Source organism: Elaeis guineensis, chromosome 14 (assembly GCF_000442705.2).
Source record: "Elaeis guineensis isolate ETL-2024a chromosome 14, EG11, whole genome shotgun sequence".
NCBI lineage: Eukaryota > Viridiplantae > Streptophyta > Magnoliopsida > Arecales > Arecaceae > Elaeis > Elaeis guineensis.
The window spans coordinates 65,436,856-65,461,353 of NC_026006.2; the positions used below are offsets into that span (position 1 = coordinate 65,436,856).

At 36.6% G+C, this 24,498-nt stretch overlaps 3 protein-coding genes across 4 annotated transcripts; 1 reads left to right on the forward strand and 2 right to left on the reverse strand.

The window, feature by feature from the left end:
• Positions 1 to 1,079: 1,079 nt before the first annotated feature.
• On the reverse strand, positions 1,080 to 5,530 carry LOC105057063 (elongation factor 1-alpha). Its single transcript, XM_010939504.4, has 3 exons — positions 5,373 to 5,530; positions 2,890 to 3,356; positions 1,080 to 2,330 (listed from the first exon to the last, which is right to left on the reverse strand). Exons 2-3 carry the CDS (start codon positions 3,349 to 3,351, stop codon positions 1,449 to 1,451), a joined length of 1,344 nt encoding a protein of 447 aa, XP_010937806.2. The 5' UTR covers positions 3,352 to 3,356; positions 5,373 to 5,530; the 3' UTR covers positions 1,080 to 1,448.
• Positions 5,531 to 8,638: 3,108 nt separating this feature from the next.
• Positions 8,639 to 12,894, reverse strand: LOC105057062 (elongation factor 1-alpha). Its single transcript, XM_010939502.4, has 3 exons — positions 12,767 to 12,894; positions 10,274 to 10,771; positions 8,639 to 9,894 (listed from the first exon to the last, which is right to left on the reverse strand). The coding sequence occupies exons 2-3, from the start codon at positions 10,733 to 10,735 to the stop codon at positions 9,013 to 9,015; spliced, it is 1,344 nt and encodes a 447-aa protein (XP_010937804.1). The 5' UTR covers positions 10,736 to 10,771; positions 12,767 to 12,894; the 3' UTR covers positions 8,639 to 9,012.
• Positions 12,895 to 17,428: 4,534 nt separating this feature from the next.
• LOC105057061 (exonuclease V, chloroplastic) lies at positions 17,429 to 23,205 on the forward strand. Of its 2 annotated transcripts, none has more exons than XM_019854926.2 (7): positions 17,429 to 18,113; positions 18,422 to 18,526; positions 18,936 to 19,057; positions 20,152 to 20,301; positions 21,612 to 21,765; positions 22,249 to 22,325; positions 22,411 to 23,205. In XM_019854926.2, the coding sequence occupies exons 1-7, from the start codon at positions 17,721 to 17,723 to the stop codon at positions 22,661 to 22,663; spliced, it is 1,254 nt and encodes a 417-aa protein (XP_019710485.2). In that variant the 5' UTR covers positions 17,429 to 17,720; the 3' UTR covers positions 22,664 to 23,205. The 2 variants fall into 2 exon arrangements, with proteins under 2 accessions (XP_019710485.2, XP_010937803.2); XM_010939501.3 differs by having other exon boundaries at positions 17,431 to 18,113; positions 22,450 to 23,205.
• The last annotated feature ends 1,293 nt before the right edge of the window (positions 23,206 to 24,498 follow it).

The following is a 24,498-nucleotide window of genomic DNA, read 5'->3' on the forward strand; positions in this document are numbered from 1 at the left end:
TGCAAAAGAAGGGAGCCTATTCTACCGCAGCTAAACCATACAGGCAGCAAACTTGATTGTAGGCATATATCTCAAAAAAGCCCCATTATAGCACTTAAGAGAACCTTTTTCAAAAACACAAGGGAACATATTTATTTACTCAGTATCGTTCTGTAATATTTGCTTTCTATGGATTGCCTGTTTGAATGAAATTTACTCAGTATCGTTTTGTAATATTACTCTCTATGGATTGCCTGTTTGAATCTCAACATCGTATCTTCTTGCTCACCGCCAATGGCCGAACCAGCATATTGCTGTGCTTAGGCACCTTGGTTTATACTTCATCAAAAGACGAGAGAGCACCAATTTCTGACACCCAGTTGATCATCAAGAGGTTGTGGTAACTATGATTTTAGCCATTCAAGCTGACCTCATGCATGCAGGATATTTCACTGGCATGGTGCAGCAGTCACGGCAATTGTTAGGAGTTCACCAGCATGCTACCAATCTGCGGGCTTAAAGATTATTATAATTATTAACTTGTAGCAACAAAAGTCAGGTCGCACTCCGGTAAAAGGCCGGTGGATCAGGCTCATTCTCCAGGTAGCCCATGATCGACTGGCTCACCTGCCGGAATTCCAAGACCTATCAGCTCTCTCTCCTTTCTGTATGCGCAACTTTTGACGCATATAGCTCACAAGTAAAAACATTAAACTATCTTTTAACCAAGTCCAACAAAAGCTCAAAGCATCCATTGATTCAGTTACAACAATTGAACAACGACAGTAATTCACTGATCGCCAAACAACGACATATGATCCACTAATCACTCGGTAATAATGATTATTTAAGCTGGGAAGCCATGCTGATTTTAGTGGATTGATGCAGACCTTGTTATGACAAGAATGGATAAACAATCAACAAATAGATAAAACAAAGCAACAAAAATATACCGTAATAAGATAGAAACCACAACACTGTAATATAGCCAAAATAGTAACAATTAACCATCAGATCACCTGTAGCAGGATCAAGAGGCAGTCTTGGTTGAACTCACTCAAAAATGCTGTCGGAGACAAAAACATAAAAGAGAGAAGCGATTAAAATAGTAACAGCTGTCTCAAAATTATAAATCAGATGTCCAAAATTCTCATTCTTAAATAGAAAAAGAAAAGACCTGCACTGAATTTTAATCTGTGATTTTAACGGACACACACAAAAAAAAAAAAAAACTCAAGCAAAACAATTTGCTACGAACTACCACCACCTCCGGTCAAGAATCCAGTTATGCATTCTACCGCTCAAAGCCACCACCGTCCAGAAAATGGAGCCAGAAAACCGAGATGAAGGCTGCCCCCTCTACCAAGACTCTTAAAAGAAACATCAAAGCAGTCTAATATTATCATAGACAAAACATCAAAGCAGTCTAATATTATCATCGCCAATACCCAAGCGCACATTGACATTGTTCACTTCTTCTTAGCAGCTGCCTTGGTGATCTTGGCACCAGTTGGATCCTTCTTCTCCACGCTCTTGATGACACCCACTGCCACTGTCTGGCGCATGTCCCTCACAGCAAATCGACCAAGAGGTGGGTACTCAGAGAAGGTCTCAACAACCATGGGCTTGGTGGGAATCATCTTAACAAAACCTGCATCACCATTCTTCAAAAATTTGGGCTCCTTCTCAAGTTCCTTACCAGACCGCCTGTCAATCTTAGTAAGGATCTCGGCAAACTTAACAGCAATATGGGAGGTGTGACAGTCAAGCACAGGAGCATAGCCGTTGCCAATCTGACCAGGATGATTCATAATAATAACCTGAGAAGTGAAGCTGGCGGCCTCCTTTGCAGGATCATCCTTCGAATTAGAGGCCACATAACCACGCTTGAGATCCTTCACAGCAACATTCTTAACATTGAAACCCACGTTATCGCCAGGGAGGGCCTCCTGCAGGGCCTCATGGTGCATCTCCACAGACTTGACTTCAGTTGTCAGACCACTGGGACCAAAGGTAACCACCATACCAGGCCTGAGGACACCAGTTTCAACACGTCCGACTGGGACAGTGCCGATACCACCAATCTTGTACACATCCTGAAGTGGAAGACGGAGGGGCTTGTCTGAGGGCCTCTTGGGCTCCTGTATCAAGTCAAGAGCCTCAAGAAGGGTTGGGCCCTTGTACCAATCAAGGTTGGTGGACCTGTCAATCATGTTATCACCTTCAAACCCAGAGATGGGAACGAAGGGAATCTTATCAGGATTGTAACCGACCTTCTTCAGATAGGAAGAAACTTCCTTGACAATTTCATCATACCTAGCCTTTGAATACTTCGGAGTAGTGGCATCCATCTAGAACAATGCGGCATTACAAATAAACAAGTCATATAATAAGAAAACAAAGAGAATTTCACAGGCAACACACGTAAAGGAAGAATTGCACCAAAAGTAGAAGAAAAAAGTTCATGGTAATGTAGCATATCGGTAAGAAAAAACTCATGATGATTTGAAACCAAAGGTTCTATCTGAACATGAATTGTGCATGCATCTAGCATACGCTCTGTGAACAAAACAGACCTCAATTTTTTATCCTAAAATAAGACAGTAGGAAATAAAAAATAAAATAAATAGAACTAATCAAAAAAAAAAAAAAAATCATGATTCCAATTTCACAGAGCAAACAAAATCACCAAAATATCAAAAGATGGCATCCACTCTTAAAACACTTCAAAAGCATGCATAATTGAGTAGGGCATGCAACACCAGATTAGTTAGGAACAGAAAACCATGAAAAACGAAATGACAACGATATGTCATGGCAGACATCATTTTAAAACCTTTTTTTCAACAGTGAATGGTAATGTAGTGTTAACGACAAAGAAGACACAGTAGCAGGCAGCTACATTCCTACCTTGTTGCAGCAGCAGATCATCTGCTTGACACCAAGAGTAAAGGCAAGCAATGCATGTTCACGGGTCTGTCCATCCTTTGAGATACCTGCTTCAAAACCACCAGTTGTGGAGTCTATGATAAGGACAGCACAGTCGGCCTGGGAGGTGCCAGTGATCATGTTCTTGATGAAGTCACGATGCCCAGGGGCATCAATGACAGTGCAGTAGTACTTTGTGGTCTCAAACTTCCACAGAGCAATATCAATTGTGATACCACGTTCTCGCTCGGCCTTCAGCTTGTCAAGAACCCAAGCATACTTGAATGACCTCTTGTTCATTTCAGCTGCTTCCTTTTCGAATCTCTCAATCACACGCTTGTCAATACCACCAAGCTTGTAGATAAGGTGCCCAGTGGTGGTTGACTTGCCAGAATCGACATGGCCAATGACCACAATGTTAATGTGTACCTTTTCCTTTCCCATGATGGCTGTGTGAGAGAGAAGAAGAAGAAGAAAGCAAGAAAACAAATGGACCATCAGGCAAGAATAATAACAAACACGAAGATCATCATATCTAATGACATAAATAAAAAAAAAAAACCCTAAGAAAATAAATGTGGTAGAAATACAAAGTTCACATTCCAAATTTTAAACTCATATACTCTAGTCAAGTCAAAGTACAGCTCCGTGTACAGAGAATATATGGACAGCCACATTGCACGCACAGGATCATCAGTTAGGAATGAACACCAGACAGGAGGAAAAATAGAAAAAGAAAAAGAAAGCCTTGAAGAACATATAAAAAGACCAATATGAACAACTAGAACAAGATCTTAATGACCCTATGTAGAAACACAAAAAAAAAAAAAAAAAAGGAGAAATCATGGTTAATGTGCCCATCAAAAATATAGAATGTCAATAATATATTGCTCTGGTTTGTTCAAAATTAAGGAAAAAACCAAGTTTATAGTAAAATGTTTTCCCGTATCCACAGTATCTTCCTTTAACATCTAAGAAAGCTCAGGACTATGTCACATCTAAAAATACAATATAATACATTAAACAACTGAAAAAAATATATTTTGTCTATAGTTTTGGCTGGATAACAAGAAAGTTTGAATCAGAAAAATCCTAAATTAAATCATGTTAACATATATGAGAATTGGAACTCCAGAGTTAATGAGAAAAAACTCATGACATGAAAACTTCCTGGCATCTAAGTTTGATACAAGCCGCCAGAACAAATCCATCAAGACATTTAAAGTGAAAAATCCACTTGCAGCCAAAAGGAAAGGCTAAAATTACCACCCTAATTGTTAAAACAAGATACTGTGAACTAGAAGATAATGCATGGACATCTAACGGCTGCAGAAATAACAAACAATATTAAACCTCCTTAACATGTTGGTTTAATATATCCATCTAGATCAATGCAATAAAGGCAATTTTAGATTTAAAACCTCTTGCAATCAAAAATATAGGCAAGAATTAACCAAAATTCCATTAATCTAATTAATTAAAAAAATAACTATAAACTGGAAGAAAAGGTTAGACATGAAAATGCTTTAATCAAGAAAAATACCAGAATGATATTTCTAGAGAAGGTAGTTCAAGTTAATGCAATCACTTAGCACACACACAAAGGGGATTTTCCTTCTATAAAAGGAATAACCAGCATCATAATATCAATGATGTGAATTGTAATTTTAAAAGGTAATTGTATAATATTTTGAATAACCACAATCTTCATAGAGCCAGCCAAGATCAAAATTCTCAAAAGAACAATAAACTGGTTTGAAGCTATATTCTTGTACTCTAGAAACAAAAGGATATGACGCCTAACAGAACGTTGGTAATTAAATCACTAAGAAAAAGTTGAAAAAGATAACATTACACGCGTGTAATTCAATTTTCATTTTTTTCTTCTTTTAAAAAGCATGTACGAAGAGTGAACAGAGTAACTCTTTTCCCAAGAGTAAGATGGAGATTCGCCCATAAAAGAAAAAAAAAATCACTAAGATAAACGAAGAATCAGCATCATTAATCATTCAATAGTACCTCCAAAACATCGATGCAGAGAATTAAAATTGGAAAGCAAGATGCAGCTAGCTATCGGTTCAAAGAAAAAATAGATTAAACAACTACGAGTTATCCATATAGCAAGACCTCGAGCATCCACATCGACCGCTTTCAACAATTCGCTCAAAACACGATCAGTTCAATATCACAAGAACTCATCTCATAACATAAATTGATCGACAGACAGAAACAAACCTTTTTTATTCAATATACCACGACAAAACAATCTTAGCTACATAAACCAAAGTAGACAGAGACGAATCGAAGACACTCTAGATCAAACCCACAAATTTAGAACCTCTGCTGCTTGATCCATAACATACATCGGCAGATAATCAAATTTTTTCAGTTCATGCAATATTTTACCAGAAGAACCTAAAGACAATCAAAAAGAGAAGCTTTTTCAAGAGATTCAGGGATCTCACCTCGGCCGGCGGCGGGGAGATCGAACCCTCTCGGGAAAGAACGGGGGCGACGAGAACCGAGAGGCGGAGAGGGCTTTCGACTGGAGCACCGCAAGCCTTTTATCGAAGAGGATCGAAGCTTTCGAGACCTGCTACGCTAGGGTTTCTCTTCGTACCGTGGGATTTGGATCGGACGGTTCTAGGTATTGTACGCATCCGACCATCTATTGTGATCAGAGGAATGAAGGGATGCCACGTGTTTTTTTAAGGCTGCGTGAGATGAACGCGACGTTCTTGACACCGATCGGCACGCTTACGGCGCACGAGCGCCGGCATGGGAACTTCAGTATGAGTCAGATTTCGCTACGTCAACCTCCAAACCCAAAATTAAAGAATAAATTTATGACAAATTCTCATTAAATTTAAATTTAAAAATAATTTTTTATTTAAATTTTAAATAAAAAAATATTTTTAATTTAAAATATAACTTAAAAGCAGTTCTCCACGTATAAATGAATGAAATAATCGAATTCTCCCTATAGTTATAAAGCAACACTAAGCTATTATAAAATAGTACTGTACTATTATAAGGTGATACTATATGTTATATTATTATAAAATAATATATATTGTTGTAAAATAATACTATATTATGATAATATAATACTATTTTATTGTAAAAAAATACTGCACTAATATAATACAATAAAGCAACACTATATTATTATAAAAAAATATTGACTAATATAATATAATAATATTTTCTTGTAAAAGAATACTATCTTAATATAATATAATAAATCAATATCGTATAATTATAAAAGAATACTATACTAATATAATGTAATACTATCTTATTGTAAAGAAATACTATCTTATTGTATAAGATATAAGGATATAAAAATAATTTTAATCAAAAAAAAAATTATTTTAATTTATGTTTGAAATGGAGAACTACTTTTACATAAAACTCAAATAGAAAACTGCTTTTAAGTTAAAAATAGAACTAAAATTTTTTTTTTATTTTTTAAAAAATTTATAATATGCAAATACAAACCCAAACCAATTAAAACTCCATGCTCATATCAAATATTGAATTAAAAAATATATACATAGCCATCTATCAGGCAGAAATTAGGTCTCCAATAAATTATTTTGCTAGATTTATTGGATTATTATTCCATAGCACGCAAATTCTCTACTGTGCACTGCACGACCTGCATATCCGCACGTGCAGTAGGTTGTGCGATGCATGCTGCATGTAGCCGTGCATACCCTCCATTGCATGATGAACGATATGTATGATATATTGTATGATGCTATGTATGGCATACACAACGGAAAATCCATATCCTATTTCATATTATCTCATGCACCAAGAATACTACCTCAAGAATTATGATCATGAAAAAAAAAATATAAATATAAAATTTTTCAATGCCATTAGCACACATATTCCCACGCGAAACATCCAAGAGCCTTTGTTTTCCCCTCGAAGACATATTTTTCATTTAATTAACTTTTTTCTTGAAAAATACATCAAGTGAGAATAATATGTTATGATAGGTCGGACATGGAATAAATTGATGGATCAGATCATATTTTACCGATCCTAAACATTAAAACCTAGTGGCAGAAAAGAATTCATTTTCTACGGGTTTTTTTTTCCCCTCTACACAACTGCATCGGTCAATAATAATCATAAAACTGAAAAGGAATAGATCTAGTCAGAAGGCACCAAAGAAACACATGCCTTAATACTTAATAGGATCTGGACCAGGCATTGGGGTCCCACCAGATGTATGGTCTCTCAATGCAGAAGATTCAGACCTTGTTCAGATACCAAAGCTCAATTACTAAAAGAAAAGCAAAAATATTTTCGAGACAGAGAGGCCTCACCATAAAGTCCATACCTTCATTCATTAACCAGATACAGAAGACATGCATGCATGATTAAATATCCTAGAAATACACATACCAGAGTACAAAGGCATAAAACAAATGAAACAAGGTGGTTACTGCATCATCTTTCATGCACTTGAGGCTGTCGGAGTCGTTTTTGAGATATTGCATGGAAGGGAATTCCATGAGAGCTAGACGTTTCTTAAGCCTGCATAGAAACAAAGTCAAGCAAAGGACCCAATGTTAAGCTTGGCTGTTTACTCATCAAGCGGCAACCTGTTCAACTAAACTTCACTTTTCTGCAGTCCTAACTAGGATTACCTTCTGGTCCTAATTATTTAATGCGATCAAACAAACAACCGTTCAATTTAAGTGGGTCTCCACCATGACAAATACAGTCAAGCATTAAGTACCCCATCCCACCCCAAAAAAAAAAAGGGCGAGTCAGTAAGTGCTGTCCAAGTCACCAGAAGATATTATCCCAACCAATATCATTTGTGAGCGATATGACACCTTCTGGCTGATGATTTTGTGTGAGATCCTCTTACAACTCCATTGGAGAAGCTTGATTTTTTTGACCATACATAGCTTTGATTAAAAAATTTCTTTGTAAAGATACATGCAAATGAAATTCCCCACTTCGACAGAGGCACTAAATGAACATGGGACAAACAAAACTTACATTAAGCAAGAGCTTCAGATGCCTAAATGAACAACATAGGACAAACTGATAATTGTCTGAGATTCATTTGACATCATCTGGTTCAATTTAGTTCCACTATTCTATAGCTTTCCCACAGCTTAACCACTAGTCAGATCTGCAACCATTGCAGCTCTTGCTTCCAATTTTCAGCAGGATAACAGGAGACTCCTGACATCCCAGCAGCATACAAGGTTCATCCCTGGAGAGGGATAAATTTTCCTAGATCCATCCCCAGCGGAGCATTCCCATTCTGCATGTACCTTATCAAATTACCATGAGCATGAGGCTCAATATATCAACAAACATATTGAGCAAGCATCAAAAGAACCTCATGAATCCAAAAGACCAAACCATGCACATCAACCACCCAAGCCACATCATACTAGGAAAACAAATGAACTGGAACACCAAAAGGGCATAACCATTGTCAAATTGTTGTCATCTTTTCTTCATTAGGTCGGAATCCAGCGCCCTGTAAACTGGGAGTGAAAAAAGAGTCATAACTTACATCTGAACCTGCAAAAACATACAAGAACACATACCAAAAAAAAAATAAAAAATTGATCATACACTCTTCCCCACAAGAGTCACAGGCAGATTAATATTCAAAGCATACTGGAGGGAATAAGCCAGAAAACTAGATCATATGGTAACAAAACAAAAATATATTACTAGCAGAAGAGATTGAAACAAGCAATTTATTTAAAATTCATGAACATTAAAAGATAGTGTATCTTAATATAACAAAACTATCCGAGCTGCTCAGAAGCAGACCTAAAAACTCCGAAGCAGCTTTGGAGAAAAGTCTCAATGCAACAATAGATATGATGTAAACCAAAATCACAGAAATAAAGACACACCAAAACCCCATGGGACTCCACAAAACCACAAGGGTCTCCACCACCGCCTATCAAGCACCCAGTTCTGCAACCAACTGCCAAATAGAGATAATGGCATCGACCAATACCTATAGCAAACAACATGAAAAATCAAAGCAACACTATTAACTACTAATTTCCCAGAGCCTCTGGCCACAACCCATTCAGAACGCATGTTTCACTTCTTCTTTGCAGCAGCCTTGGTAATCTTAGCACCAGTTGGATCCTTCTTCTCGACACTCTTGATGACTCCCACAGCCACAGTCTGGCGCATGTCCCTCACAGCAAACCGACCAAGTGGTGGATACGCAGAAAAAGTCTCCACAACCATGGGCTTGGTTGGAATCATCTTCACAAAACCAGCATCACCATTCTTAAGGAATTTGGGCTCCTTCTCAAGCTCCTTCCCAGATCGCCTGTCAATCTTGGTGAGGATCTCAGCAAACTTAACAGCAATGTGTGAGGTGTGGCAATCAAGGACGGGGGCATAGCCATTGCCAATCTGACCAGGATGGTTCATAATGATGACCTGAGAAGTGAAGCTGCCAGCCTCCTTGGCAGGATCGTCCTTTGAGTTCGATGCAACATAACCTCTCTTGAGATCCTTGACAGCAACGTTCTTCACATTGAAGCCCACGTTGTCACCAGGGAGAGCTTCCTGGAGGGCTTCATGGTGCATCTCAACTGACTTGACTTCAGTTGTCAAACCTGAGGGACCAAAGGTAACAACCATACCAGGCTTGAGGATACCAGTTTCAACTCGTCCAACTGGAACAGTGCCAATACCTCCGATCTTGTAGACATCCTGAAGTGGAAGGCGAAGGGGCTTGTCCGAGGGCCTCTTCGGCTCCAGGATCATGTCAAGGGCCTCAAGAAGGGTGGGACCCTTGTACCAATCCAGGTTGGTGGACCGCTCAATCATATTATCACCCTCGAATCCAGAGATGGGAACAAAAGGGATTTTCTCTGGGTTGTAGCCCACCTTCTTGAGGTAAGAAGAAACTTCCTTCACAATTTCATCATACCTGGCCTTTGAGTATTTGGGGGTTGTTGCATCCATCTGTCATGTGGCAGCAAACACATTCAGTTGATGAGAAGAGATGAACAGTTATCATAAAAGAATATACTGACTAATAATAACCTGTGTATAAATCTACCGTCAGATAATAAATACAAACATGTTTAGCACAAGGCCCCTTAAAAAATAGTTCTAGTGGATACTCTAACATGGAAATTGTACGCAATATCAATTTAAAAGGCTACATCACACAAAACATGACATTTCATACGCACAGAAGATGAAAAGAGAGACATGAAAACAGAATCTATAATATTATCACAAATAGTTATTATACTAAAAGTTATTTAATATAAAAATAAAATAACACCTAATCGACAATTTCCAGTGCATGCATTTGCAATAGCCCAAGGATATTTACCTTGTTACAGCAGCAAATCATCTGTTTCACCCCAAGAGTGAAAGCAAGCAAGGCATGCTCACGGGTCTGACCATCCTTTGAAATACCAGCTTCAAAACCACCAGTGGTCGAGTCAATGATAAGAACAGCACAATCAGCCTGAGAAGTACCAGTAATCATGTTCTTGATGAAGTCACGGTGTCCAGGAGCGTCAATAACAGTGCAGTAGTACTTAGTGGTCTCAAATTTCCAGAGAGCAATGTCAATGGTAATTCCTCTCTCACGCTCAGCCTTAAGTTTGTCTAGGACCCAGGCATACTTGAATGACCTCTTGTTCATTTCAGCAGCTTCCTTTTCAAACCTCTCAATCACCCGCTTGTCAATACCACCAAGCTTGTAAATGAGATGGCCAGTGGTGGTCGACTTACCAGAGTCGACATGACCAATGACCACAATGTTAATGTGAACCTTTTCTTTCCCCATGATAGCTGCAACCAACAACTAAGGCACGAATAATAACTGCCCAGAAAGAAGAAAACAAACACAAACTACATCAGACAACAATCTAACATCAATAATCTATAATCTAACAATAACAATCTAACAAATTGATCAGTACTAAGGATAATGATCAAAGCTACATGCAAAAACAATTAATATTCTCTGACATAAAAGAACTTCTGGTGTTCCGGTTAAATAGTCAGAGCCACATTGAATAGTTACAGTGCAAGGTGGAAATAAAGTGACACAGCATTTACATAATGGATCCTTCATAACAATCCAAAATCGTGTGTAACCATTCAAAATTATACCAACACAGGAAACTTGAGAAATTTACCAAGTCATCTGAAAATATTAAAAGTTAGACTTTCATATAAGATCACCAGCATCTCTCAAGCTGAACTAATATTTTTTCAGTTTGAACATCAGACAGCAAAGGCACAAAACGCAGTATGATGAGTTTGTAATCAGGCGACTGAAAAATATCAGCACCTTTAAAGGTTCGAAGCATGTCAGTTAAAAGATCTAAATGAAATATTAAAGAAACATGGTAAGTGTACTCACACCAATTCTGATTGCCCAAAAGTGCATTTATATCATCATTCTCATAACAGACCAGTTAATATTAAAAAATTCTAGAAACAGAATTCCGTTTAAAAAAAAAAAGATACATTATGGGAAGAGCAACTAAAATTGGGAAATATTTTTTTTAATAATAAAGGCAAAAGACAAACAAGTGGCTTTTGTTCAAATTTTGGAAAGGATTTGTTTGCCTCATTTTCAATAAAGATACCCATAAAACATCCAATAAATGATAGAACAAATATACCTAATATATATATTAGAGAAGAAAGACACCTTTTCTAAGTTAGTAAACTTCACATGTGCTAGTTGACTAGCAAGCATTCTATTTTGTTATATTCCCGCCATACAAATAATGGACAAGCTGTTTCAGAAAGTAACACACTGTACATGCTGGTTTACTTCAAGAAACTAAAGTTTTAGGAAAAAATAACACAATAAAAAACACTAATTCTGCTAAATTACCAAAAAATTATGAAAGATCTTGCCAAGAAGAATGACTATGAGACATGCCCATCATAAGATGATTTGCCCTTTCGAATAATCTCACTTTCGGACAATCAATGCGCATATCTCTGATTTTCCATCACTCTGAATCAGCAAGATCAACCTTTTTTGAAATTGGAATGAGCCAATCACGTCCAATAGGATTTGAACCTATACCAAAGGTTTACACAACCTCTGTCCTCCCCATTAGACAATGGACGCTTTTCATTACCAATTTCTTCTTACAATCTTTATTCTTTTCAATAAAACCCAAATCATAAAAAAATAAGCAACACAATATGGGACATAAAACGAGAAATAAAACAGCAAGGTTTGACAATTATTCCTAACATGTGTATAAAATAGTAACGATAAACATAATATCAGTGTCAATATCCACTTGCCTAATGATACGAGAAATTAGCGCTAGATGCGAACAACTTTAACTCATCACTCCGGATAACAAGATCTATGGAGCACGGTAGAGCAGACTATACACAAGCATCCGTATCTCATTAACAGATAGAATTATTTATTCCTAATTACTCCTTAAAAAAAAATTAAGAAACTACTGGCTCAGATCTGTTGAAGCAAAAAAAAAAAAAAACATCAAATATTACCAAGATACAAAAATCCAAATCTGACGGTCTAATTTTAAAGTTTTAAAAATTCATACAAGATCAATTAAAAAGAATCGGATTATATGCAACTTCAGAAAACCACAATCGATCTTTAAGAATCATATATAAAAGAATATTGACGCAGAGAGGATTGGATATCTAACTCACAAACAATTACGATGAAGGAAAACAATGCTTTTACGGACTAAGCGTTACGAAGAACAAGAAGTAACAACTACGGCAAACAATAGGGAAACAATCAAAAGAATCGGAAAGAATAAAGTAGCAAACTACCGAAGGATGGGGAGCGAGAACAAAATCTCACCCTAGCGGAGTGCCGGCGCTCGAGAGAGACAGACGGCCAGGAGCTCTAACGAGGGTTTTGGGACGAAGGAAAGCCCCTCTAGCTCCTTATAAAGGCATCCACCGCTACCCGGGTCTGCTAGGGTTTCTTCTCCGCCGTCGGATCGTCCCATCCGACGGTCTTTGACGGGTTACCCTCCTAGCCGTTGATTTCGATCCTATGTACCGTATGGTACCACGTCAGATTTTAGGTTTCGTGGGGCGCAAGAGGTCCCCGACAATTCTACGCTGCTTTCGGTGTTGGGCTGCCGAGGCCGAAATTAAATTAACTAAAGATTATAAAGTATAGTTTAATAATAGATCAGCATGGTACGGTGCTATCGGATCTGAGAAACGTAGGCCGGACGTTTTTGAGATGGTATCAGTTTTGGGCCGTCCGATCTGGTCCATCCGAGGGTTGAGGTTATCTAGCTTTGCTGGCCGCATGCCAGTTCCCGGGCCTTCGACTCGCCGTACCTCATAAACCGGTTTCTTTAGCCTCATCCATTTATTTTTATTTATTTATTAAGGATGCGTTTCGTTAGACATTAAAAAAAATATTTTTTTATTTTATAATTTTAAAAAAATAAAAATTTAAAAATAATATTTATAAATTATGAAAAAATAAAAAATCAAAATAATTTTTTGTATGTAAAATAAAAATTTTTATTTTAAAATTTATTTTTTTATTTTTTTTTTTTTAATATCTAAAACATCAAATCAAAAAGTAAAAAGTTCAAACATTCCCTTCGTCGGACTTTTTATTTTCTATCCCCTTTTTCTTTCTTCCCGAATTTTTTTTCTCATCAATTCTTCACCTACCATTCTCAAATATTATTTTTTATTTTATAGCAACATAATTACCAACATATTTTTTACTTTTTTATTTTTATTCTATAACAAAAATAAAAAAATAAAAAATATTTTTTAAAAATTAAAAAAATATAACTAAACGCACCTTAAAGATTTAGAGGGATAATAAAGAAATACCATGGATGGGTCGTACCAAGTTGGGATGATCTTTTGCTCTAATTATTTTATTAAAAAATTTTATGCATCATATACAATATAATAAAATTAATATAAATATATTATTCAATTATATTAAACACATGTCTTCATTTTTTAACACATGTTTAATGATATATTTAATATCTATAATTTTTTTATTTAAAATTTTAAATGATAAAAATATTTTTTTAAAAAAAAAAATATCATGTGATCAAATTATAATTTCTATAGGCGATGTTATAATTTTTCTTTCAGAAATTATAAAGACAGAAAGATGAAAATAATGTTATAAATTTTTAAAATGATGAAAATATCCCTTCCTTCTTTATCCTGTGTGTAGGAAGCGACGGGATATCATGATTTTTTTAAAAAAGAAAAATATTTTAATTTTTTTAAATTTTAAATAAAAAATAGATCTATAAATATTAAATATGTATTGAAAAATAGTTCTATATTATCCAATTAGGTGAGATGATATTTTGTTTCTATTAGATATGATGTATAAAAAATTATTATTTTTTATTTAGAGGAGGGATGCACCTGAGATAGAAGTGGGTGCGGCGAGCATGCGGCCATGCTATCCACTCGGGCCTTGACGAGCTAGGCAAGGCCTAAAAATAAGCCTATTGACTAAATAGATCAGACTTAGACATGGAAATTAAAGATGCTTTGGATCTATTAATTCTATATTTTATATTATTTATTTATATTTAATATATTTGTCGATTTAATTGATAATTTTGTTAATATGTGAACTTATTGGGATGATAGATATGTTTCTTTTTTTTACTTTATGAATTTAACGGATACTCACGTTAATTTAGTATGAAAATATCCTAAAAATCAAAAAAAAAAATATCCTACAGACTCGCAGGCATATCTGATCTTGATGTAAGATCCAATCATCAGTACATCCGGCCATATAAGAAACGATCCAATTCAGAATTGTTCATCCCCAAAAGATATGCTGAGCAGACACCGCAATGAAATCACGAAGACGGATTTATATATCATGAAAGAACGGATGGACCTCCAACTATGCCATATCATCCTGAATCAAGCCTATCACAATGGTAGAATCTCTCTCAACGAGGATTCATTCTGTCCGTAGCTCATATTTGACACAAATAATATGGCACGAAGCCTAATTCCAGGATGGAAGACTCAAAGAGATGTAAACCTCCCACCGTTAATAGTTTGACATCCAATCCCTGATGACAGAGCTAGCACCATCCTTGCTATCCCTGATGCTATCAAGTCTATCCTGAAGCTTCATTTGAAAGGTGGACCTAGACACTACATCGGATCAGATATGATCCTCCATAAATTGCACTGACTTTGGGCAATGCTCAACCCATATTACTAAATCGGTAATTAATTTTGGTTTATTTTTAAAGAGAATGTGGTTTTGCAATAGGTAATAATCTTTAGGGCTGCCGTCCATGAGACTATCGATGAACTGACAAAATTGCAGTGGCAGCATCGGGGACACAAGGGGCAAATTCTATTCTTCAGTGTTGCTCATACAAATCACCCTTCTTAAAAATTATGGGGAATTGTTGATTGCCAGTATTTGCCTTCAAGTTTTGGCTTGGAGTCAATGCAGTTGCATGGTTTTGTTCATCAGTCTGGAGCAGCAGCGAGAGTAGGCGTACGTAGGGTGTCTCTTTGAACTAAAACATGAACGAATCAGACATTGCTAGATAGATCAAGGATCTACGGTGATAATTTTACAGATCTTACTCTTGCTGATGGCAATTTACGTTTTGCATTTTTTCCCCATATTAACAACCATGCGACTGCTTGTACTTTTGTTTCTTCTTATTCCTCTTTTCCCCTACCACTGTCATGCTGTTATCCTTGTGTTTTCGCAGGGAAACACCCTCTGGATAAGGTCGAAGAAGCCTAAAAAGGGAGGAAGCCACTACCTTGCCTCAACTTCAATCAGGCATATGATGTGCTGCTAGGGAAGACCATCTGCATTTTAATTCCCTCTACCTGTGAGTCCTCGTATTGCCTCGGTTAGAGCTTGATTTCTGATTTCATTGTATCTTACACTTGCCCAATCCATCTTTGATCTTCTCAGCCACCTAAAACCTCAAATAAGTTGGCGTCTTTGAAATACTGTGACGAATTTTGCTGGGCATCCGCTGAGAATACCTGCAAATATTTTTTAATTCGGAGGACTTGTAAATACGAATTACTGTATCTTCTCAATTTGCGTGATACATTGTGCAGAAAACTTGGAGTCATGATAATGTGGTATGAAATATACGTGGAGAGGTTCTCTATGGATATCGGAGACCTACCATCAAATTCCTTTAGGATTTATTTTAATGATTGGATCGAAAATTCTGTATGATTTATGGCCAGACCCTATGTTTATGAGTATTCAGGATCAATATTTTCCTCTATAAATTTCGGACCAACCTACTTAAAAATGGCCTTGGATACTTATGAACATATGGTTTAATCTACGAACAAAATTAATATTACATTTAAATTTTAAGACTTATTTCAAGCATCCCATCTAAGCCTCCCATCCGTTGAGACTTCTGTGGATAGGAAAAATCAACAAAAACAAAAAGAAAGATAGAAAAAATTAAAAAATAAAATTTTTTCTTGATTTTTTTTTTGAGTTTGTTGAGTTTCTCTCAAGAGTATAATAGTAAAAGAAAGTTATAATATTTCTTTTCTTTTCCTTTCTTCTTTGTTTTCAATCAAAAAAGAAAGAAATTACTTACTTTTTTTTCTTTAAATTTTTAATAAAAAAAAGATATACTTATTTTTTTTTTTATTTTTTTCTCTCCTTACTAATATTTTCTTTTTTTTTTCTTTTATTCTCTAAACTTCCAACCAAGATGTTGGGATTCAGCACCTATTTCCTTAGAAGGTTGGATGCATCCCCACCACTCTCAAAATCTTGTGTGCTTGATAATTTCAGAGGATGTTGTGGTGAACATTTTACATCAAAATCTTTATTCTCGACCCTGATATGATTATCCTGCTCCAGTTAGTTTTGTTTCACTCGGATATTGGGTGCTTAGGTGGTGGTATTATGTGTGCGTCTATGCAGTACTTTGAAAACTTTTGCTTGGACTCAGAATTTCTCATGTGGTCATCTTCTAAAAGCCTGCAAGGTAATAGAGGGATAGGGATACAGGAATGACAAAACAAAAATGATTTTTTTTTTTTTTATTTTGTTACAAATGGACCATCACATCGTTCTGATACGAGTATAATCAAAACAATCAGAATAGAGAATAGAAAATATCTCATAGGATCTGAGGATAATCACCGCATTAACATTAGGTTCAATTTATGATGTATTCGATAATAAAAGATGCAATCTAATCTATGATACTATTCATTTTTCAAAAGATGTGACATACAAACATTATAGTGATACGGTGGAGGAATCTCTACATATCTCGAGATAGCGGATGGATCTCTAGATGCTTCATTTCATCTTGGATCCTATTTGGGATCCAATATGATCGTGGTCAGTCATTTTCAATGAATTTTTTTTTTGTTTGTAATTTTTATTTTGCACAGACGATGTCTGTCCAAAAAAAAATCGTGAGCTCCTCGCGGCTAACAGCCTGATATCTGGATCCGAAATAATACTGTCCGTACCAACTCTTGATCTTGATCCTGATCCAAAAACTTTTTTGCATGAACCCAAGACGTAAGCAATTATCCATCGTTGTGGCCAAGCATGTTAGGATCCGAAGCCCGCGCATCCTAAGGATGGGGATCCCCTTTCAGCGGCGCAGGACATGAACGCCGAATTCTACGCATCCTGTCCACAATTATTCAAAAAACAAGAGGGAAACAAGGGGAAGAAGAAGGCGTCCTTCCAACGGCGACGGCGACGGCTACGGCGACCCAGCTTTTTTGCCTCGATCCGAAAGACCTGAACCGCCATGAACGACCCCTCCTCCTTTTATGACAACACCGACACCGCCAGCGAAGGACAAGTTAATACCATCCCAATCCCGGTGGAGATCGTGAGCGAAGAGGAGATGGCCTTCATCGAAGCTGCCCTCGCCTCCACCCGCCCCCTTCTCTCCTCTACTCCCTCGTTCTCCTCCTCCTCTTTGTCTTCCTCTCCCGCTCGTCTTGCCCTCGTCTCCGCGCTGCCTTCCGTCCTCTCCCCTCTCCGGAAACCCACCGGCTCCCTCCACTCCGCCGCCTGCTCCCGCCCCCTGCCGGTGCCCCCCGACATTGAGGATTCCGCGGGACCGGCCCCTCCCAAGTCGCTCCTCCACCAGTTCCGCTCCAGGAGGGGCCTCACCGTCACCGATATCACCGCTACGGTACGTTCCCTCCTCTTAAGCCCCCAAAGTAGAAATTTTTGGAACTTTATCACTCTTCTAATCTGAATTAGGCTTCATGTTCTCTTCTTTTCCTTGGAGGAAGAAATATATGACCTGAGTGAAGAAATATGGGCATCGATGCCTCCTCTACTTGCTGTTTAGGATATCCAAATTCCTGCATTTGTAGCATTTGAGTTTTTGCTCATCCTTTCAGCACCTTTCTATTCTGTAATCGCTATTTAGAATTAGAAGGGTAATCTCTTTATATGTGTGTATGGTCTAATTTGAAGATTTTTGATGAATACTAGGAATGGTGTGAAAAGCAAATGGAATTTGTCCTACTACACGGGAAGCCGAAAAGAACTGAAGCTATGAAAGCAGGCTCTGACCGCCATACCCAACTTGAAAAAGAGGTGAGAAAATAGAGACTACATAGAATCATAAAACTGGTTTGAGCATGAGGCTAGTATGCGGAGCTTAAGAATTTGAATAAATTGCAAAGTGTCTGTTCAAGTGCTTGCTAGAAATATGCACTCTCTGTAGCTCTTTAATGTTGGTACATATTGTTTATTCCTGATGCTTGATGTTTTTTTTGCTAACCATTCTACGTATATGTTCATGCATCATGGTGATGGATCTAACTTGTTGAGTGCTGTTTCTGTGTCCTAGTGTATGACTGGTATCCATTTTTGTTTTGATACAAATAATCAAAAGCTCTGGCTCCTTTTTCTCTCTGCCCCTTTCTTCTCCTCATTATATTTCTACCCTTTAAACTTGTGGGTTATTTGGAAAGCATGATTGACACATTAAGTTTGAGAGCAGGTAGTAGAAAAGGTTGAAGTTCCAATCAAGTCTGTTGAAGACTCATGGGCATTAAAGTTCATGAATTTTATTGTTGGAGCAAACCAGTTAATGTTTGAAGGTTTAACACGTGAGCTTCCAGTGTAAGTCTATTTCCTTTTCTTCATAAATAACTTAATAGTGGACTTTGGGTGCATCTTATATGGCCTATCTCAGTTATGGTTAATTGCATCAGATGTTTTATTCTGTTTTATGTCAATCTGCCCTTAGTTTTTTTATTGCTGTTTACTACATTGATAATTGATGAATCTATTCCTTTTGCTGAGTAAACAAAATTTCAATATGTATTTTGATTTTGGTTATACAGCTGTATCACTATCTAAGGAGTTGGATCTTCCCCCGTCATATTCTTATTGTCCAAAAATGTCAATACATTTTTTTCTTAAATAGAAACAATTTAGATGTTCGTAGATTGTTATATTACCATTTTTTCTGTCATGTTGCATATTCATAATAATTGCCACTCTATTTATTCTTTCTGATTCCATTAATCCTAATGGATCTCCTGTACTTCATAGAACCATGTGTTGTGCAGCGTTTCAGGAAATATTTAGGATGTTTTATCCAGATTTGAATGAACTGAATGTAGTGCAATTGCTTTATAACTTTTACTAATGAGACTTGAAGAAAGACTACTGAAGGTAACGATATAGCATATTAATGTATAGATAATGTTCTGGACAAAGATTGGGTAAATGTGCACAAGGGGAGCTCAACCAAGATTGGAATGTTTAGGTGGTTGTGTTTCTAAAGCAGTACAGGGAAAGTAAATCAATCAACTTAGACTTGTGATTATCATCCATGGAGAGAATGTAGATTGAGAACCAATGTTGTAATAATAATGTGATTGTGTTTGATAAAGGCTAAAGTTGGTGCTACGGTCTGGAAATGTGTGAATTCAAAAAGGGTGTGTTTCTTAGCAAGTCTGCACGATGACTATTTTTTTCCTCCAAACTTTTGGGGCATCTTATAATCTTATTATGCTGCATGGATTTACTATGTTTTCACATCGAGAGACTTATGAAATTTTAACATAATCGAGAGACTTCAAAGTGAAAATTTTTCTTCATTACCCACTTACAAGATATGGGCATTACCTTCTCATCTTCATAATTCTTCTTATGGTGTTTATCAAATTAAAAGCATTCCTGATGGATTGCATTAATATTTTTGTTAGTATAGGAGTTGTTGAAGGTGTATGGATGATTGGAGTGATTGATGAAATCCGAACACCCATAAATGAAGCTACTCTGCACCCCATTTTGGTAGACACGAAAACACGCTATAAAGCTACACGTCCTTCAGAAGCACAAAAGAGAAATGCAAGGTATGCTCCTTTTCCCTTTCCCCTTGTCATTGCTATCTTTTTGGCAAATGTTGTTATTTATCTTATGTGCAATTTCTAATCAATGTCGTTCAGGGCATGTTAGCCTGAAAATGAGATTTCTACAGATATATAAACCCTTGTTAACCTATTGGCTAGTCAGGGAATTACCAGGTACCACTTAAAGATTCCAAGAGACGAAACTCTTGTTTGGTCTTATTCTGTTTTCAGATTATTCATTGGGATCATGTGTAGTGCTAACAATAAGGTCCTGTTGCACCCAGGTAAGGATCAATGTGAAACATGTCTGAGGTTCTTATGATGGTTTAAAGGATTATGGAATTTCAATTAGAGCCTCATGTGGCCTAAGCTCATTGTTGGCCCTGATTTTTTTCTATGAAATTGTATCCCCTTATGTCTTCTCTGGTGTGGACTCTTGCATTGTTGAAAACAAAGAAATGTGCTGCAAGCATCTTATCCAAGATCATGAACACAGTTGCATTATGCTGTTCAAAAAACCTAGTATTTTTGAGATATGACTTTCACTTTTGGTGTTTGACACGCTCTTTGAACTTAACAAGTGATGTTTATATTAGTGAATTTTCTAGATTTGGCTGTTTACATCATTGTTCTTGTATTTTTTTGAATCTATCCACTAATTTTATTTTTGTTAGTCGAGCAAAGAAAAGGCAAGTAAATGTCAGTTGTTTAATGGTTTAAGAATAGTCCAATATTTCTAATTTTACTATTTGTGCTGTAAATTTTTGTTGAGCTTATATTCTTGTTTACTTCCCATGGTTGTCAATCAGTTAACCTGTCATGTCTTAAATTTGGAAATTTGGCACAACTTTCCATTTAATCTTTCAGCCTTTTTTGTCACTAGAAATTCATATTCATACCATTATGTAATTTCATATGATGTCCTTTTTGACATATGCATTCATTTAGAGCCTGATAGCAAACTTGCAATTTTGTGGTTTAAAGATGTTTGGGTTAGCCAGTGGATAGTTAGTTTGGAAAACGTAATCCTTTCCCTTGTGTAGGACTTGTTATTATGTCAAGTAAAGCTGCTTTTTATTTGCTTACTTTGACATAAATAATTTGGAAAATGGACCTTAAATGTTTTCCATAAAAACAGCTTTAGTGTTGAGGATCTCTATACAACATGATTTGGTTCAGGATTTCTGTGCAACACTGTTTTATTATTAAATCATTTATGTTTAATATTTTTTTAGTGAAATGACATGTCAATTTGCTTGCAGAAGAAGCATGCGAATCTAATCTTTATAGGGATATTTTGTTTATACTTTCAGGCTTCAGTTGATGTGCTACAAGTATCTATGGGACAATTTGGTTGCTGACACATTTCCCACTGATCACTTCTTCAACCATTTTAACTTAAATCCCCTATACATATTATCTGGGGATGTTAAAGAGTACATTGTTTCATTAGGCTTTAGTGCAAAGGTAACACATTTCTTTCTATATACTTAATTTTGGGTTACTTTTTACGGGAGTACTTATTTGAATGAACAAACATTTTTTTATATAAATTTCTTGGCTGTTTTCGTATATGCATAGTCAATACTACACATGCATTAGGCTAATTCGAATATGCATTTTGCTCATTAATATTATTGAGTGATTGGCTATATACTTCATAAAGCATGGGATGCTTGTGAAATGTGTTTTAATTCCTCATAAGTTTTCCTTTTATATCCTGTTGTGTGACTTGAAGTAATGAGCGGAATTTGCACATGCATACAGTGAAATGAAGAATGCTTAGCCTATTCAAGTAACTAGACATCTTTACAGCAAAAAAAGAAAAGAAAAGAAAAGTCTTCTGTGAACGTTTTTCTGCAAAAATTCTCATCCACAATCTTCTTTGCATCTGTTAAACTTGAATGCAAACGAACTATGTTGTAAGCATTCTATATTCTGTATGTGCAGACACTTGAAGATGTGTTTACATATTTTCGAGACACCTGTTGTTTACTCTCTCCATCTCAGGGGCAGCTCCTCTTGAGGTAATTATGACATCATTAATTCAGAAGTAATTTCATACTGCAAATTTTTGAAAGCATATACCAAGTGTTTGTGTTCGGTTACAAGGCGACAAATTTTGCCTCTTGCTTCCCTCCCTTCATCCAGATATGAATTGCAGTCAGATCATTCATTGCTTGAGGAATATCATTTTTCCTATGATGCTGTGTGGTTTAAGATTCAGATCCAAGAGTGCCTCAAGTTCTGGTTGGGAGAGCGAGATGCTAATTATGTCTCGCAGGCTGAGAGATGGAAATGTCAGTTCTGTGCATTCACTGCCAAGTGTCCTCTGATAGCTACCTCTAATAAAAGAGCAGAATAATAAGCAAAGCTGGCTCCCTTGCTTCGGGACTCTCTTTGTACGGAATTTACATATGTAACTGTGTATACTTCTGTTCTGGTTCTCTACTATTGAAAGGAAGCAAGCTTGAAGCACGACTGTAGCTAAATCTGTAGAACTGCTATCAACCAGCAGCTGTTTGGAAGGAGAGAGTTCAAGCCCATCTAGTTGCAAGTTGGTGCGAAGTGACATTTTGGCAAGAGACTAAATAACAAAGATTGGTCCCGGCTGACCTATAAGAAAGTCGTGCTGCATTCATTTCCAATCCAAGGATAATTATTGTATCATGGTACCATCGCTTTCAGTATTCTCTGATTAAAAGGTGGATTTGCTGGTTGCTTAAGCAATGGGCTTTGTGAAATTTTGATGAGTCAAAAGTACAATCAACGTTGAGGCCACCTTTAACAGACGTTGGATTTTTTTGCTATTATTTTTATTGAATGTTATTCTTTTCAAGAAAAGAAAGTGTGCTGTAAAATTCTTGACCATCTTTTTTGGGAAATAAAATTCTTGACTATCTTATACCTGGCCGGCTGGTACCTTACTGTAGGAAAATGCAACTAAGATTTCTGAGTACTCGATGAATTTCTCATATTCAGCAATTCTGCATGAACTTGTATTTTACGAACTCACTTGTTTGTATTGTTTTGATGAATCATGCAGTTCGTAAGAAGGGTGAATTTGCTTTGACAGCATTGATCTTTAACATTTTCTTCAAACATTGAATTAGTACTACACTTTTTGGATTACGTTATTATTGACCTTCAGCTTTTGGGCATTTTTATGCAAATATTTGTCACCTCGATCCATGAATTAACATGAGATACCAAGTCAATATCACTAATCTTCAATAATGAAGGTCCTAGGTTCAGACTCAGCATATACAATCACTAGATCAAAATTGCTTGCTTTGTTTCTGTCATAAAGATTTTCCTGTGTAAAAATCTTTAACATTGAGCTGCTGGCATGTCCTTGTCATATACCTTTCGCAAATTTTCACGCATTACTTAAAGATCTCATAAACATCAAGTGCATGTTTAGGTACTTTAATCTGAATTAGTGACCATAAACCGAAAAGGATATCAAATAGTGCAATGGTGATGAAATATCTACGGGAATAAGGTTTTGTAATTTCGTGTCATCTAGAATTATACACAATAATCATAGGAAATCATTTTTCCTATGATGCTGTGTGGTTTAAGATTCAGATCCAAGAGTGCCTCAAGTTCTGGTTGGGAGAGCGAGATGCTAATTATGTCTCGCAGGCTGAGAGATGGAAATGTCAGTTCTGTGCATTCACTACCAGGTGTCCTCTGATAGCTACCTCTAATAAAAGAGCAGAATGATAAGCAAAGCTGGCTCCCTTGCTTCGGGACTCTTTGTACGGAATTGACATACGTAACCGTGTATACCTCTGTTCTTGTTCTCTACCATTGAAAGGAAGCAAGCTTGAAGCATGACTGCTGCTAAATCTGTAGAACTGCTATCAACTAGCAGCTGTTCTGAAGGAGAGAGTTCAAGCCCATCTGATTGCAGGTTGGGTGCAAAGTGACATTATTGGCAAGAGACAAAGTAACAAAGATTGGTCCCGGCCGACCTATAAGAAAGTCGTGCTGCATTCATTTCCAATCCAAGGATAATTATTGTATCATGGTACCATTGCTTTCATGCATTCTCTGATTAAAAGGTGGATTTGCGGGTTGGAGAAATCCTTATGCATCGTGGATGGTGCAGAACTGCGTGCATCATGATTGATTCACATACGGAGCTAGAATGTGATGCACAAAAAAATATTTTTTTTTTCATCAATCCCATAT

Excerpts from the sequence above, each read along its gene's own strand:
- LOC105057063 (XM_010939504.4), bottom strand. The coding sequence starts at position 3,351 with ATGGGAAAGGAAAAGGTACACATTAACATTGTGGTCATTGGCCATGTC. Across the intron at positions 2,331-2,889 it reads TGATCTGCTGCTGCAACAAG|ATGGATGCCACTACTCCGAA; the intron begins GTAGGAATGTAG and ends GCATTGTTCTAG.
- LOC105057062 (XM_010939502.4), bottom strand. The coding sequence starts at position 10,735 with ATGGGGAAAGAAAAGGTTCACATTAACATTGTGGTCATTGGTCATGTC. Across the intron at positions 9,895-10,273 it reads TGATTTGCTGCTGTAACAAG|ATGGATGCAACAACCCCCAA; the intron begins GTAAATATCCTT and ends GCCACATGACAG.
- LOC105057061 (XM_019854926.2), top strand. The coding sequence starts at position 17,721 with ATGAACGACCCCTCCTCCTTTTATGACAACACCGACACCGCCAGCGAA. Across the intron at positions 18,527-18,935 it reads ATACCCAACTTGAAAAAGAG|GTAGTAGAAAAGGTTGAAGT; the intron begins GTGAGAAAATAG and ends GTTTGAGAGCAG. Across the intron at positions 21,766-22,248 it reads CATTAGGCTTTAGTGCAAAG|ACACTTGAAGATGTGTTTAC; the intron begins GTAACACATTTC and ends CTGTATGTGCAG.